The sequence below is a fragment of the Protomyctophum parallelum genome (assembly GCF_964188405.1).
Source record: "Protomyctophum parallelum genome assembly, chromosome: 6".
NCBI lineage: Eukaryota > Metazoa > Chordata > Actinopteri > Myctophiformes > Myctophidae > Protomyctophum > Protomyctophum parallelum.
Genome location: NC_139701.1, coordinates 20,884,085 through 20,899,384, shown reverse-complemented (window position 1 = coordinate 20,899,384; position 15,300 = coordinate 20,884,085). Strand labels below are relative to the sequence as shown.

The 15,300-nt window shown below is 38.0% G+C and overlaps 1 protein-coding gene across 1 annotated transcript in view; it reads left to right on the top strand.

Annotated features, from left to right (window-relative positions):
- LOC310860914 (gamma-aminobutyric acid receptor subunit gamma-3-like) overlaps window positions 1-15,300 on the top strand; it is a gene marked incomplete at both ends in the record, with an annotated part of 114,214 nt that overhangs the window by 72,856 nt on the left and 26,058 nt on the right. The window contains one exon of the mRNA XM_083768104.1: window positions 1,974-2,194. Within this exon, the coding sequence (XP_083624230.1) occupies window positions 1,974-2,194 (221 nt within the window). The remainder of the gene's footprint in view (window positions 1-1,973; window positions 2,195-15,300) is intronic.

Below are 15,300 nucleotides of genomic sequence, written 5' to 3'. Positions count from 1 at the left end.
AAAAGAGAGAAGCGTGTAGGTGAGAACTAAGTGATTAAGAGATGTTAATGTTTCCCATCCTGCATGTGCTGCATGCCTACCAGCAGGTCCAGACTTCACAGAAAGTCAGACTGTGAGCTTTTACAGTATGCTATTTTTGACAACCACTGTTCTAAACCAATGTTTAGAACAGTGTTTTCTGAAAAACATAATGCTATATAAAAATGTAAGATGACAGGCTTTAAAGACCACTTTTCAACCTATATCTTCGTATAATCGGTCCTCACTAATGTCTGTGTCCCATGGGTGGGCTGTGGGCATTCAGAAACGAGAAAGTGCTATTCTATCATGAACATTAGTGAGGACCAATTATATGAAGATTGAAAAGTGGTGAAGTGGTCCTTTAATGGGTTAAAGTGCTCACTGTTCAGTGGATTGCAGGTTGTGAGTGTGACCCAAGTCAATGTCAAGACTTTCATAACTCCCTCAATGGCACCGGTCCCTGACTACAATTTGTGAATTGTGGTATGATACTATACGGTGGCCGTATGTCAAAATAGGCAAACATTCTGTGAAAACATATGAAGGTTTTGTGAAAGTAGTCGATCTTGCAACATGCCGTGACTCGAGCTTGTAGATCCGCTATTTTCGGTGAAAATATTTGGTGTAGACGGGAAAATATACAAATTGTATAGGGTTTAAATGGATAAACCTGATACTGAATTCGTTGCGAGCTCGTCAATTATCTATTTTTGGCATGCGACAGTCATAAGATGGAGTATAATTTATTCATGAATGACTGCTAGACTCATTATCTCTGACCCTTTCTTCACATTTCTGGGTCTTCCCCAACACTCTGTGCTGAGTGCTAAGTCATGTAATCCGTGTAACAGAAACTAAAAGCTGCAGCTGACCTCTATCCCAGTCAGCAAGCTGAATGGATTCTCCTCTGAATTCTGAATGAAAGCTGCTCTGATAAAGCCATGTTTTCTTTGTGTGTGTGTGTGTGTGTGTGTGTGTGTGTGTGTGTGTGTGTGTGTGTGTGTGTGTGTGTGTGTGTGTGTGTGTGTGTGTGTGTGTGTGTGTGTGTGTGTGTGTGTGTGTGCGCGCGTGTGTACTTGTCTGCGTGCGTGTCTGGCTGTCTGCACATCAACATGGAGACGGTCCTCTGAGATATGAGCCACAGAGTGCCCCAGCAAAGTCTCCCTGATCACTAGCCCTGAACAGCAATAGAAGCTTAGTGTAACACTATGTTTACACATGACAAACATCCCTATAAGTGACAAGACCACAAAGTCATTTTACGAGAACAGTGTATCCGACACCCAGGGGTGTGTGGTTCACTTACGTACAACAAGCCCCTGAATTCCCTTTCTGCTGTCTGCTGACGACAGTGGGGTCGCGCTGTTGTCTAGCATTGTTTGCTAGCACGTTCTCCCCATGGCCCACAAGAAAATAGATTTTCTTTTGAATGTTCCTAAACTTTCATAAAACCTCTCCGCTTGATACTTCATGCCATGGTGGCCACGGGAAGAAAATCAATACGCTCTCAAATAGATGAATAGGTGGAGTTTTAGCTTGGGGGGGACTGTGATATATGCTTCAGCTCTGTCTGAATGGTTTGGTTGATTGTTTGTACATTTGCAGATAAATAACTTTATCTCTGAATGGCCCTTACAGGTTTCGATTTGCTGGGGGGAGGGGGGTATATTCCCCCTCTGTTCAATCATTGTTATATCCTTGCTTCTGGTCTGACTATATTAAATTCAGTACATGCATTTTCTTTTGGGAAATGTACAGCCTGTCTCATATGTTTGATATTTTAAACTTTTATTTATTCAAAAATTGTGAAAATAGCTCTACAAACTCACAACACATCAATGTGATGCGTATGAGTTTGCAGATCAGCTATTTTCTCTATTTTACATCGAACCCCGAGCCCTTGCACCTCGCAACCACCTATTGTTGCATGATATTTTTATTCTCTCTTCTAGGAATACCAGATTGATATAATCTTTGCTCAGACGTGGACAGACAGCCGGCTCAGATACAACAGCACAATGAAAATACTGACTCTGAACAGCAACATGGTGGGACTCATTTGGCTACCAGACACCATCTTCAGAAACTCCAAGACTGCTGATTCCCATTGGATTACCACACCCAATCAGTTGCTCAGAATATGGAATGACGGCAAGATACTTTATACACTAAGGTATGTAACATTATCCTCATTTTCCCCCTGTACACCAAATGTGTTTTCAGAAAATAGCTTGTCGGCAAGCTCACACATTTCACACCATTATCACTGAATGTTAGCCTATTATGATGTTTCTCAGAGTCGGATAAGGGTCCAAATGGACCCTTATTGATCTGTAACACTGAGTGCACCGTCCCTGACCCATGGATGCATATGTGATCACAAACGTAACATGCAGAACTGCATGTTATGACCTACATACTGTATGTATAGTATGTCATGTGCATATTCTGTATGGGACTGACCTCATCTGTTGCTGTTCTGTTCCATTATTTTTAAGTTAAGTTGGCAGCTGTTGCAATCATCTTTCATATGCTCAGTTATAGCCTTTTTGAGTAGTTGAGCAACATGTATTTTCATAATATCTATACGTTTTGTGCAGTCTCATCCATAGTCATGGACAAATTCAGTGGGTATGGTGTCGAAATCACTGGTGAGTCGGAGGATGGAGTGTCATAGGGAATGGGTGAATTTGGGGGTAATAGGCCTACCCTCTCGAAATATTCAGTGTCATCCGTATCATAGCCCCAAAATGCCCTCTCAAAATGTTCAGCGTCCTCCATATCATAGCCCCAAAACGCCAGGTCATCATCATATTCATTGTCGTCCGTATCCCCAGTATTGGTGTTATTCCACCATGGTCATACACGGTCAATTGCGGGTCCATCCACCAAGAGCGGTCTCCTTCACGTGAGTTTGATGCTCCCAATGAAAAAGTTGAATCCTCCATGGTGAATGAATATCCTATAATGTCCTATAGTGTAGGATGGGATGGGGTGATAGCTGCATTTGCTGGTCCATCGGTTTCTAGATGAGGGAGGGATGTGGGTGCATCGTTTTCTAGGTCGCTGTACGATTTATGATTTGCAGGACAGTTAGCCATTGAGAATAGTGAAGCGCCAGCTGGTTTTGTGAGATCGATAGACCTACTCCTTGGTATAGTGGGATCACCGAACGAGTACCCAGGAGGTCCGGAAGGGCATGTATGGTAATCCATACGCCTCGATTTCTTTTCAATGAAGTAGTCCATTGATCCTGAATCTACACGTTTGACGCCTCTAAGGCGGGCTTCCAACAGTGCCATCTTTCGACTCTCTGTAGTTGCTTTGAAAAAATCCAAGGCTTCACACATCACATGCTTTAGAATCCCTAAATCTTCCGCGCCAATGGATAGTTGGATTGGAAAGCATTTCCATGATGCTCTTAGGTATTTCAAGCGGGGTAGTACCTTGAGATTTGTATCTTAATAACAGCCATAATTTTGACCTGGAACAGTCAACGACGAAGCCCTCAGTATCACTACGCCAGGGTATTTCATTGCTCACCCGTACAACTCGAGATGGCTTGATAGATGTATCTAACTGTAAATAATTACAGAACTCTAGAATAGGATTGACCAATCTCTCAAATTCAGATTCATAGATGCGAATGTAAGGCAACCGGTCTTCAAAGATACTGTCCCCTGATTCCAATGTATAGAGTTCAATAAATCGATGATTCTTGAACGGAAAAAAAGACAACCGAATTTTCCGGCCATCAGATAAGGCCCAAACTTTCCTATCCTCATCTTGGTAACAGGTAGAGTACATATTTTATTTCTTTCTTTGGGTAGCTAGTGTCTCTACTGTAGGATTACTCACTTATGCAGGGTTGTTCTCCGTATTTAAGAACATCCCCAGAGAGGTGGAGCCTTTTAAGAATAACTGCTATGCTAATCATTGTCGACCTTTGAGGTCAAACTGGGTTTTTTTTTAATACTGTACAGTGAATAATAAATATGAAATAAACATGAGATAAAAACAACGATAAAAATTAGTTTGATATTTTTTATTTAGCGTGAAAACATGTAACACATATTTACACAGGTATGTTACCCAATACATCTAACAGATCCAAACTCAATCATATAGTACAAAATGTAGTACAAAATTGAGTTATCAATGATGGTTTTATCTGAGTCTATAAGTGTATAGTGGGTACACTGTACATAGTGGGCTTGTGGGTCGTCAGGTGGCTATGGAGGCCGATTCTGGACCCGATTACTCTAGGTGTGCAGTGTGGACAGGGGAATGTAGTGCTGGGTTTGGGTTGGACCGGTTTATTGGATGCTCTCTCCTTTCGGAGTCTACACTTGTCCTGTGCAGCATGGTGAAGGTTTGGTGCATCTAGATCTAGAGGGGAGGTTGCGTCCTCATCATCAGAGTATGCAAGGGCTGCACTGGTTTGGAATAGGTCTGTGCTGAGGAGGGTTGGGGTTGTTATGGGGAGTTGGCCAACTCCCCATCTACTATTCTTGCTCGTAGTCAAGTCCAGCGGTTCGATAGCATCAAAATATTCATCATCCGTATCGATTATTACCCCGTCCGACTCCCAAGTCCACCAGGTCCTCCATCAGGTCCTCAATTCCTGGCATATGTATGCTTAACAGCTCGGCAGTCATGACCGCATCATCCATTCTCTCTTTCTATATTTTGAGATCCGGGGTATAGACCAATCTGTCCTCTAGTGGATTCACATATCCCCATACTCTGTAAGGATCGTATGAGTTGAACAGGTTTGGTTTGGTTCGGTTGACGATAACGTCTGACGTTCCATTGATTCTTTATGGGCCCATCGTTTACCCATAGCATCCATGACTAATATTGAGAGTAAATAATTGACGAGAAAGGTTGTTTCTTGAGAAATTATATCGTAGCCTTATCCTCGGGCGTGAATAAGCCTAGGTGGCTTTTGCATGTAGATCTGAGACTTCCCTTTTAAATAGTTTGTTCTGATTCTATACACCACACCCCCTCTCATTGTTACACAAATCACACATGTTTACAAAGCTACCTGTCATTTATGCAACATTGTACTGTTTAACATCAGTATCTGCTTATTAATTAGTTCTGGTAGCCTGGTTTGGTCTGGGGTTGAGCATCATACCCCTACATATTAATACTTATGAATAGAGTATAGATGAAAATAGAGTTGACACACTATAGGTTCAATGTATAATATTTATTTACAAATCAATCAAATCTAGACCCATATATAGATTTATATATACACACATACACTTTGAACACTTTCATATTATAACTTGGTGATTTATTTATGTTTTGTGAATTTTGTATGCTTCATGTTGTCCTTATGTTTTGTTTTAATGTATGTCTTGTATTATTTTTGGTGTGTTGTGTGGTGTTTTGTGAATTGTGTATGCTTCATGTTGTCCTAATGTTTTGTTTTAATGTATGTCTTGTATTATTTTTGGTGTGTTGTGGTGTGTTTTGTGAATTTTGTATGCTTCATGTTGTCTTAATGTTTTGTTTTAATGTATGTCTTGTATTATTTTTGGTGTGTTGTGTGGTGTTTTGTGAATTTTGTATGCTTCATGTTGTCCTAATGTTTTGTTTTAATGTATGTATTGTATTATTTTTGGTGTGTTGTGTGGTTTGTGAATTGTGTATGCTTCATGTTGTCCTAATGTTTTGTTTTAATGTATGTCTTGTATTATTTTTGGTGTGTTGTGGTGTGTTTTGTGAATTTTGTATGCTTCATGTTGTCTTAATGTTTTGTTTTAATGTATGTCTTGTATTATTTTTGGTGTGTTGTGTGGTGTTTTGTGAATTTTGTATGCTTCATGTTGTCCCAATGTTTTGTTTTAATGTATGTATTGTATTATTTTTGGTGTGTTGTGTGGTGTTTTGTGAATTTTGTATGCTTCATGTTGTCCTAATGTTTTGTTTTAATGTATGTCTTGTATTCGTTTTGGTGTGTTGTGTGGTGTTTTGTTAATTTTGTATGCTTCATGTTGTCCTAATGTTTTGTTTTTAATGTATGTCTTGTATTATTGTTGGTGTGTTGTGGTGTGTTTTGTGAATTATGTATGCTTCATGTTGTCCTAATGTTTTGTTTTAATGTATGTATTATTTTTGGTGTGTTGTGTGGTGTTTTGTGAATTTTGTATGCTTCATGTTGTCCTAATGTTTTGTTTTAATGTATGTCTTGTATTAGTTTTGGTGTGTTGTGTGGCGTTTTGTGAATTTTGTATGCTTCATGTTGTCCTAATGTTTTGTTTTTAATGTATGTCTTGTATTATTGTTGGTGTGTTGTGTGGTGTGTTTTGTGAATTTGTATGCTTCATGTTGTCTTAATGTTTTGTTTTAATGTATGTATTGTATTATTTTTGGTGTGTTGTGTGGTGTTTTGTGAATTTTGTATGCTTCATGTTGTCCTAATGTTTTGTTTTAATGTATGTCTTGTATTAGTTTTGGTGTGTTGTGTGGCGTTTTGTGAATTTTGTATGCTTCATGTTGTCCTAATGTTTTGTTTTTAATGTATGTCTTGTATTATTGTTGGTGTGTTGTGTGGTGTGTTTTGTGAATTTGTATGCTTCATGTTGTCTTAATGTTTTGTTTTAATGTATGTATTGTATTATTTTTGGTGTGTTGTGTGGTGTTTTGTGAATTTTGTATGCTTCATGTTGTGCTAATGTTTTGTTTTAATGTATGTCTTGTATTATTTTTGGTGTGTTGTGTGGTGTTTTGTGAATTTTGTATGCTTCATGTTGTCCTAATGTTTTGTTTTTAATGTATGTCTTGCATTATTTTTGGTGTGTTGTGGTGTGTTTTGTGAATTTTGTATGCTTCATGTTGTCTTAATGTTTTGTTTTAATGTATGTCTTGTATTATTTTGGTGTATGAGAGAGAATATTATATTATGTTAATATATTATTATATTAACAGGCCACTATGAAAACAATGCCATTTCTATCTTGGATGAATTCACAAAACACCACACAACACACCAAAAATAATACAAGACATACATTAAAAACAAAACATTAGGACAACATGAAGCATACAAAATTCACAAAACACCACACAACAGACCAAAACTAATACAAGACATACATTAAAACAAAACATTAGGACAACATGAAGCATACAGAATTCACAAAACACCACACAACACACCAAAAATAATACAAGACATACATTAAAACAAAACATTAAGACAACATGAAGCATACAAAATTCACAAAACACACCACAACACACCAACAATAATACAAGACATACATTAAAAACAAAACATTAGGACAACATGAAGCATACAAAATTCACAAAACACCACACAACACACCAAAACTAATACAAGACATACATTAAAACAAAACATTAGGACAACATGAAACATACAAAATTCACAAAACACCACACAACACACCAAAAATAAAACAATACATACATTAAAACAAAACATTAGGACAACATGAAGCATACAAAATTCACAAAACACCACACAACACACCAAAAATAATACAAGACATACATTAAAACAAAACTTCAAGACAACATGAAGCATACAAAATTCACAAAACACACCACAACACACCAAAAATAATACAAGACATACATTAAAACAAAACATTAGGACAACATGAAGCCTACAAAATTCACAAAACACCACACAACACACCAAAATAATACAAGACATACATTAAAACAAAACATTAGGACAACATGAAGCATACAAAATTCACAAAACACCACACAACACACCAAAATAAAACATGTTGAACAGATAGTAATTCTATAGCATTTTATATAGTAAGTAAGTAAATTGAACTATGATATACTTATTTTAACTTATTTTAATTTTGTTGTAAGGTTTCTTTTTTTGTATTTATTTTTGTATTGTTAATATTATTTTTGCATAAAAACATTTTAAATGTTTGCATAATTTTATTCATACTTTTATTTTCCCCTACCTGTACTCAATAGTGTATACCTACTGTACATCCCATTACACCAACGTATATATGCACCTGGAAATTGTAATGCTGGGGGTTAAACCATAACAAAAGCCATGTGTTTCCCTGTCAACTGTCAGCTGCTGTCAGCTGTCATCTGTCAACTGTCACCTGTCACTTTCAATGATAAGGGACCCCCCCATCCCTGGCCCCCACACACATCACGCATACAAGTCACTTCAAAGATAAGGACCCCCACCCCCTGGTGTTAATCTAATTAACAGCGACTGTGTTTTGAGGGGGGTTTACAAGTTACAATTGGCACCTGGCGCTTCAAAAAGAGTGGAGGAGCCCCCACCCACAGAGGGTCATCTGCAATTCTATTGTTCTATTCACCCCTGGAGACGGCATGTCTGCTAGGCTTGGGACATGGAGAGGCGTGGAGGGAGAGAGAGATGATCAGCTTTTTAAAACACACACATACATACATTATAAAAACTATTATTAGCTTTTATTATTTAATAATAACTATCATATGCTAATTATAATTATAATATTTATGATATATACAATATGATTTTATGATTATGGAATGTAAAGAATGTAATTACTAATTTGCATAATTTATGCATTAATTGCTCACTAGCGCCACTAGTGGTAGTGGTCAAAATGTGTAATGAACAACCACCATATAAGACTACTCCTGGGACTTATTTCTGGCCTATTTTTCCTACTAGGCCAGAAATACTATACTTGTTTTTATCATCCGGTTTTAAAATGTGCATAATCTATATGCATTAAACTAAACGCACATTCAAACTTTTTTTATATATAGACAGAATATACTGTTAATATATATTGCAACATGAATTATGTTTACACTGTGGTACTGCCAATTTACTAAAGTCTAAACTCTTCCACCACTGCTATTAATATATCTGAAAATATGTGCTGAAAAATGTACAAGCTATAGCTCCCAACATGTCGCAAAGGAGTGGACCAAGTACAGAGCCGACCCCGGTCAAGTTCACTATAGACTACTAGAGGATTTTAGTGGTCAACCTCATTAGAAAGGTCAGATAACCAACCAATGTAATTAACGGCCTTTCAACAGCATGCTCTCGTGACCCGACCTCTCTCTCTCTTGGGACAATAATCTATGCATACTTTTATACAGTAGTATCAGTGGGGGAAATGAAGTACATTTAAGTACTGCAGGCCTACTTAAGTACAATTCTTAGGTACATTTACTTTACTGGGGTATTAAAATGTTTTGATACTGACACATTGTACTTTTTACTCCACTATAGGCCTACAATTATTTGACAGTTTTAGTTACCAGTTACTTTGCAGATTTAGTTTATTAATATATTAGCCTACAATTAACACATGCATTAAAGGGCCACTTCACCCCTTTTGCAACCAGAGCCTATTTTAATGATGTTTAGGACACAAGAAACACTTTTCTGGGGTTTTAATGTGTATACTGTACATTCTTTTTTTTTTATATATTTTAGTCATGATGCCATGTTCATGACCAAAAACCTGCCATGAAAATGTGGTCTCACTTCCTTCCTGGACTACAAAGTCACACCTCCATGCAGCCTCCCCCCTCTCCACAAGGAGGGGAAGTGCACCAAAGCATTATGGGCATTAAGTCAAACGCACTTCATTACACACACACACACACACACACACACACACACACACACACACACACACACACACACACACACACACACACACACACACACACACACACACACACACAGGCGTGACACGTGACAAATCAAAGTAGAGCTGGCTTCAGCTGTTAAGAATTATACCATACATAATTTCTATGAGGACTTACTGCTGTATGAATTGAAGTTGTGTCCATGACATGTTGGTTATTATTACTTTTCTTTTTTAAATTTAATCCCACAATTTTGCAACCCATTTTTTCACCAAGTGTCAATTATTATCTAGGGAGTTTCCCCGGGCCGGACGTAGCGAGGGGAAGGAACACGTTATTCCGACCAATTCTAGTTTAGAGACCAGGATTACTGCATGCTTTTGTGGTTTCAAAGTTATGTGCAGGCCGTGTCACTGGCTTTGAGTGACCGTGGCCACTGAAAAGATGATACAAACTGCGTTACTCCAATGTGCCGTAAGCATAAGGCATCTAGTGTGGCAGAAACTACATGACAAAGTTGCGATTGCGCAGTAGGGCAGGCAGTGGGCAAAAATGAGACGCAATTCATTTTCATACTAATTGTACATTTAAATACCTTGAAGATGTTGAAAGCAGAGGACTGAACAAAATGTGACCGGGGCCAGTGGTTTGATATACAAGGGGGACATGGTCATTTTTCAGTTTTTTACATATTATGAAACTGCACACTGTAACCTTTCATATGATCTATTGCTCATTGAAATTGGTGGAAAAATGAAGAAGATATGACCATTTGAAACTTGAACCAGAAATGCCAAATTAGATAATTCCCTCTTCAAAGTTTCCCTAGAATTTGAGCCCAGGAATGGGTGTGACAATAGATACTTGTATCCACCCCTAGATACTTGCATAAACACTCCCCCCATCCACTAACCACTCCACACTGTCAACTGCACGTAGGCTATAATTTATTCCATGAAGTTACTTGTAGTTTTAGACCCATGCTTTTAATTGCTAAATAAAAAAATGCTGTATGTTTACATTACATTATTACAAAGGTACCTTTTTACCCCTAAATGCATGGCTTGAACCAGCCGTGCACTGATGTGAAAGAGTTAAAACCTTACCAACAGAAAGTCAGGGGAAAAAATACCTTAGACGTGTGTTATGATCCTTTTTTAAGAAGATCACACCAGGATTTGTACTACACTATGTCTTCACATTCAATATTTGAGCTGTTCTTCTAACAACAATGTCATGGATTGATCAAATTATATAAACGACGGATTTCACCGCGACGCGCGATCACGCATGGATGTCATGGATTGATCAAAATATATAAAAAGGATTTCACCGCGACGCGCGATGTTATTCATTCATGATTGATCATCAGGCAGCTGCATCCAACGGTAATAAAGTTACAGAGATTAAAACACAGTGCTAAACATGCACATGTGTGCACTGAAATAAAATGGATTTACAACTAAGACAATGTCGTCAGAACGCGTGTGGTGTGGAGACCTCAAACAAACATAAAACTGGCAGCAACTTTTCTTCAGTGGACGACGGGTAAATCAGTTAATTTATACTTTTATTACAATATCCAACAGCATCATATCAAGTTAACAATAATGCTGATGTTGTAGGCTATTTACTATTGTCACAGGAACACACTGCACGGCTACTGTAACTGGAGAACAAAGATAGCTACGGCCAATCGAAACGACTCTATGTAAATACGTGCAGGAATGTTCACACCCCCAAAATACGGAAAATAGTCTTTCATTATAGAGACATTTTTGCAACGTAATTACAACGACTTAGACTTTCTGATGGAATAAAAACATTCTTTAACATTCCAACTGTGTTAATGTGGCTAAAAACGAAAACCACAAAAAAAATAATAATAATGTATTTCGTTCTATAGTGACATAACAGAGTTGGCGACTTGTGGTTCAAATCACTGGACTGGGACACAAATATTCTGACCCGGTTGTTTTTGATGATCACAGCTCTGCCTGAAAAACATACGAAAAATAAAAAATATGTAAGGTGTCTTCCCACGTTCGCTTCGAACAGTCAGTCGAGTATATGGACATAGGGGAGGATGGGGGAAGATGAACCGTTGGGTAAGTTGAACCACCCCCTGTATCTTTAAAACTACACACATGAGTTGTCATGTGACCTCAAAATCAGGACACACCCACCATTTCAACCTGACTGTGAAGATGAGAGACACATGGACAAAGTGGAAAGTACATTTATACACAAAAAGTAAAAAAAAAAAAAAATCTGGAATAATCATTTTTATGTTAAAGCAAAAGCACCCAGGTCTAAACTTATATATCATGCATGTTGGTGATATACCAATGTATAAAACCCATGTGAATCATTTAGCTAAACATTAGCCTGGAGCGTAAAGCTATAGCCATGTTTTGTCAAAAAGTGGCCATGGGGCAAGTTGAACCAATTCCTTGGGGTAAATTGAGCCAATTTTCTTAATGTGAATCACCATTCATATTATGTATTAAGTATTTGCTACTCAAATTATACTGAATGACCTTTCATTTGGATGTTTGCAAATGTTTGCAAATTTGCTATATTGTATTAACAATATTGCAAATATTATAAGGTTCTGAATAACAAACTTTATTTAATTGTCTTTATATTGTTTAAATAATAAATAAACAGATAAATAAGACTATTTGCAAAAGGGAAAACTGTTATTAAATTATTTTCAATAAGTGAATACATTATCTGTTCAAGTTTAAGCTCTTTACATAAAAATATCATGTGGTTCAATTTTGGATCAACTTACCCCTTACCTGGGGCAAATTGAGCCACATGACCAGTTTTTTTTTAAAAGGTCATATTTTCATGGCCCTTTGTCATAGCTGCTTACTCATCATTTCAATTGATAGAGGACATCCTGAAATATGTGTAGATCATTAGATTTGACTGCCATCTAATTTTGCCTTGCTTCCAGGACAACTTAAGTAAAAAGTGGTTCATCTTCCCCCATCCTCCCCTACATTACAAACAAAACCTAGTGAGATTCACCTCAGAGAATCACATTGATGTACAATATTCATGGAATTCTGGAAATCTGTTGGTGGCGTGAGAGAAAGACAATGAAATGTCACTTTGCATTATTGTGCTTTGATTTCGGCCACAGTAAACAGAGATGACATTTGTGGTATCTGTTCTCTACTGGCTACAGAGTGGCTGCTGCGATGAGGTTGAAAGGTCTCACTGCATTTTCAAGTTAATTTTCATGTTCCGCCAATGTGTGATTATTATCTGTAATTCTGTATCATTGCTTTGCCATCACTTATTTGACCACTCTGTTTATGGCTAATGCTGCTTTACAGCTGTTATGGCCACAGGGGAAAACCATTTAACTTAAAACTGAAATGTGTATGTTTTATCTCCAGTACAGGAGACCAAACATCTACCGCTCATCCAAGAGAAAATCCCTGCTTGGCCAGGGGAGGTATTGCGCTTATGAGCTTCAGGCAAGGTCTACCTTCTTAAATGAAATAATATGGATACCACCTCCAACCACTACAGATGTGTTGGTTGTATTAACATATACTCTACCATATTACAGATTGAAAAAAAGAAATATATATATATATATATATATATATATCTCCGCCAGGCTGGAGTAAAGTTTTTACCATTGTCTATCCGTGTGTATGCCTGTGAGCTGAATCGTGGGCACTGATGGACTGATCTGCGTGAAACTTTACATTTGCACTTCCAATAGGCAAAGGTAGAACATGCCCCATTTTTTCATATGGGCCTCATGGTTAGGCTGACCATACACCCTTTTTTCTTTTGGAGTTCTGTCTGTCCTGCCGGGTGGGTTTTATAAACAAAACAAAAAAACAGAAGAGGCTATTGGAGAACCTGATTTGAAAAGGGGCCTTGTGACAATAAATCAAACAGGGTTTTGATATTTCACAGAGTTTGCCTGTAATTTTGATTGACTGGTTGATTGATTGGATAGTTAAAATGTTTATAGTACAGTCAGTGGTACAATTATACAATGGTGCTAAAAGGATAACACAAAAAGCCCTGAGGAGTTATTTCATAGAGAAGCAATCAATTGCCTCCATCGCTGTGTATCATGAGCACATCCAATCATACCAAAATTGTAATTGCATATTGAGGGGCCTCTACAGAGTGCATCTCCAACACTGCTTTCACTTCTGCCCAATGTGCCCATAGGGGAAATCAAATGGTTCCCGTCAAACTGTAGTTTCCCCCGCACCTTCCTTGTGTCAGGACTGCTGCACTTCACGATGTAGATCTCCGCCAGGCGTGGCTGCCTAGACAAGCCGGGCGGAGATCTACGTTCCTGACCAAGGACACTTTTGGATTGTAGCTTTATACACTTAGCAGCAGCAAAGTGTTAAGGAGGGAGACATGTCACATGCTCAATTTGTAGCATGTTATCCAAGACCTCCTGCAGGCCAGTTAGACGTTACCATGGAAGCATGAATGCAATTAGGACTGAGCCGTCTCATAAGGGTTAAATATAGACCGGACAGAACCCACGGCATAACTCAACAAAATGTTTCCCCTCTGAATAATACAGTATGTTGTCATTTATTTACTTTGGCAAAAAGTAAATACTTACTATTAAAAAAAATAGTCATCAAGAATCATAAGCAAGCTAAGAACCTATCATTCGTCTAACAGTACAATATCTTAGCTCTGGTCCATATCTCTAATACGTTGCATTTAGAGCCATGTTACTGTCAACTTCCGGGGGTCGCATGAATGCAGACCAGCCTCTCGGTAGAGGGCGCATTGGAGTAACTAAAAGTATTTTTTCCCCGGTGAAAACAAAATCCCTTTTTGGCCAAAAAGTACTGTTTAGATGTGTGGTGCGGGGCTCAGAGTGCTTCCACTAAGGAAAGTAAGCTTTCTAATGACACAACCCGCCTTTGTTTTGGTGAGTATAGCAAAAACTTTATTTTTATTTACGCTAAAGATGAGAGGCTGGTCTGCATTCATGAGACCCACAGAAGTTGACAGTAACATAGCTTTAAATGCAACACATTAGAGCTATGGACCAGAGCTAAGAATATCTGTACAATGAAACTATGAGTACACTGCAGAGTGCTATGGCTACATAATATGCCATCTAAATTGCCGGTACATACTTTTAGCCTTTGCCTACGCCTGCAAGGTCATCGGCGCTAGGGCAAGTGCTATGGCAAATATATACTGTGCGTGTGCATATATATATATATATATATACTTTTTGGTCTGCACAAGCTCACAATGCGTCACAATGTAATGTGCTGAGCTTATAGATCAGCTATTTGTGCTGAATGTTTGCCGCCACAATAGGGTTCATGTGTTTAATGAACGTGCTTTTCATTCTGCATGAGACCAGGTAGAAAATAAATCCCTCACCCTGCAAAAAGGTTTATCCAAAGCCACTTTGCATTTATTGGCATTTAACTCACCCTCAATATGATGGAATAAATATAAAACTTTACAGGCATTGCAGATGGTGCAGTCCTCTCATAATCGAATATATAACTATTACAACCTTGCTTCTAGGTTGGAGTTTCCCTAATGTCGAAAACATCCAAATCAAACTCATTTTCACTTGAAGGTATTGCTCATGGCAGCTGATTTTAATGGGATCAT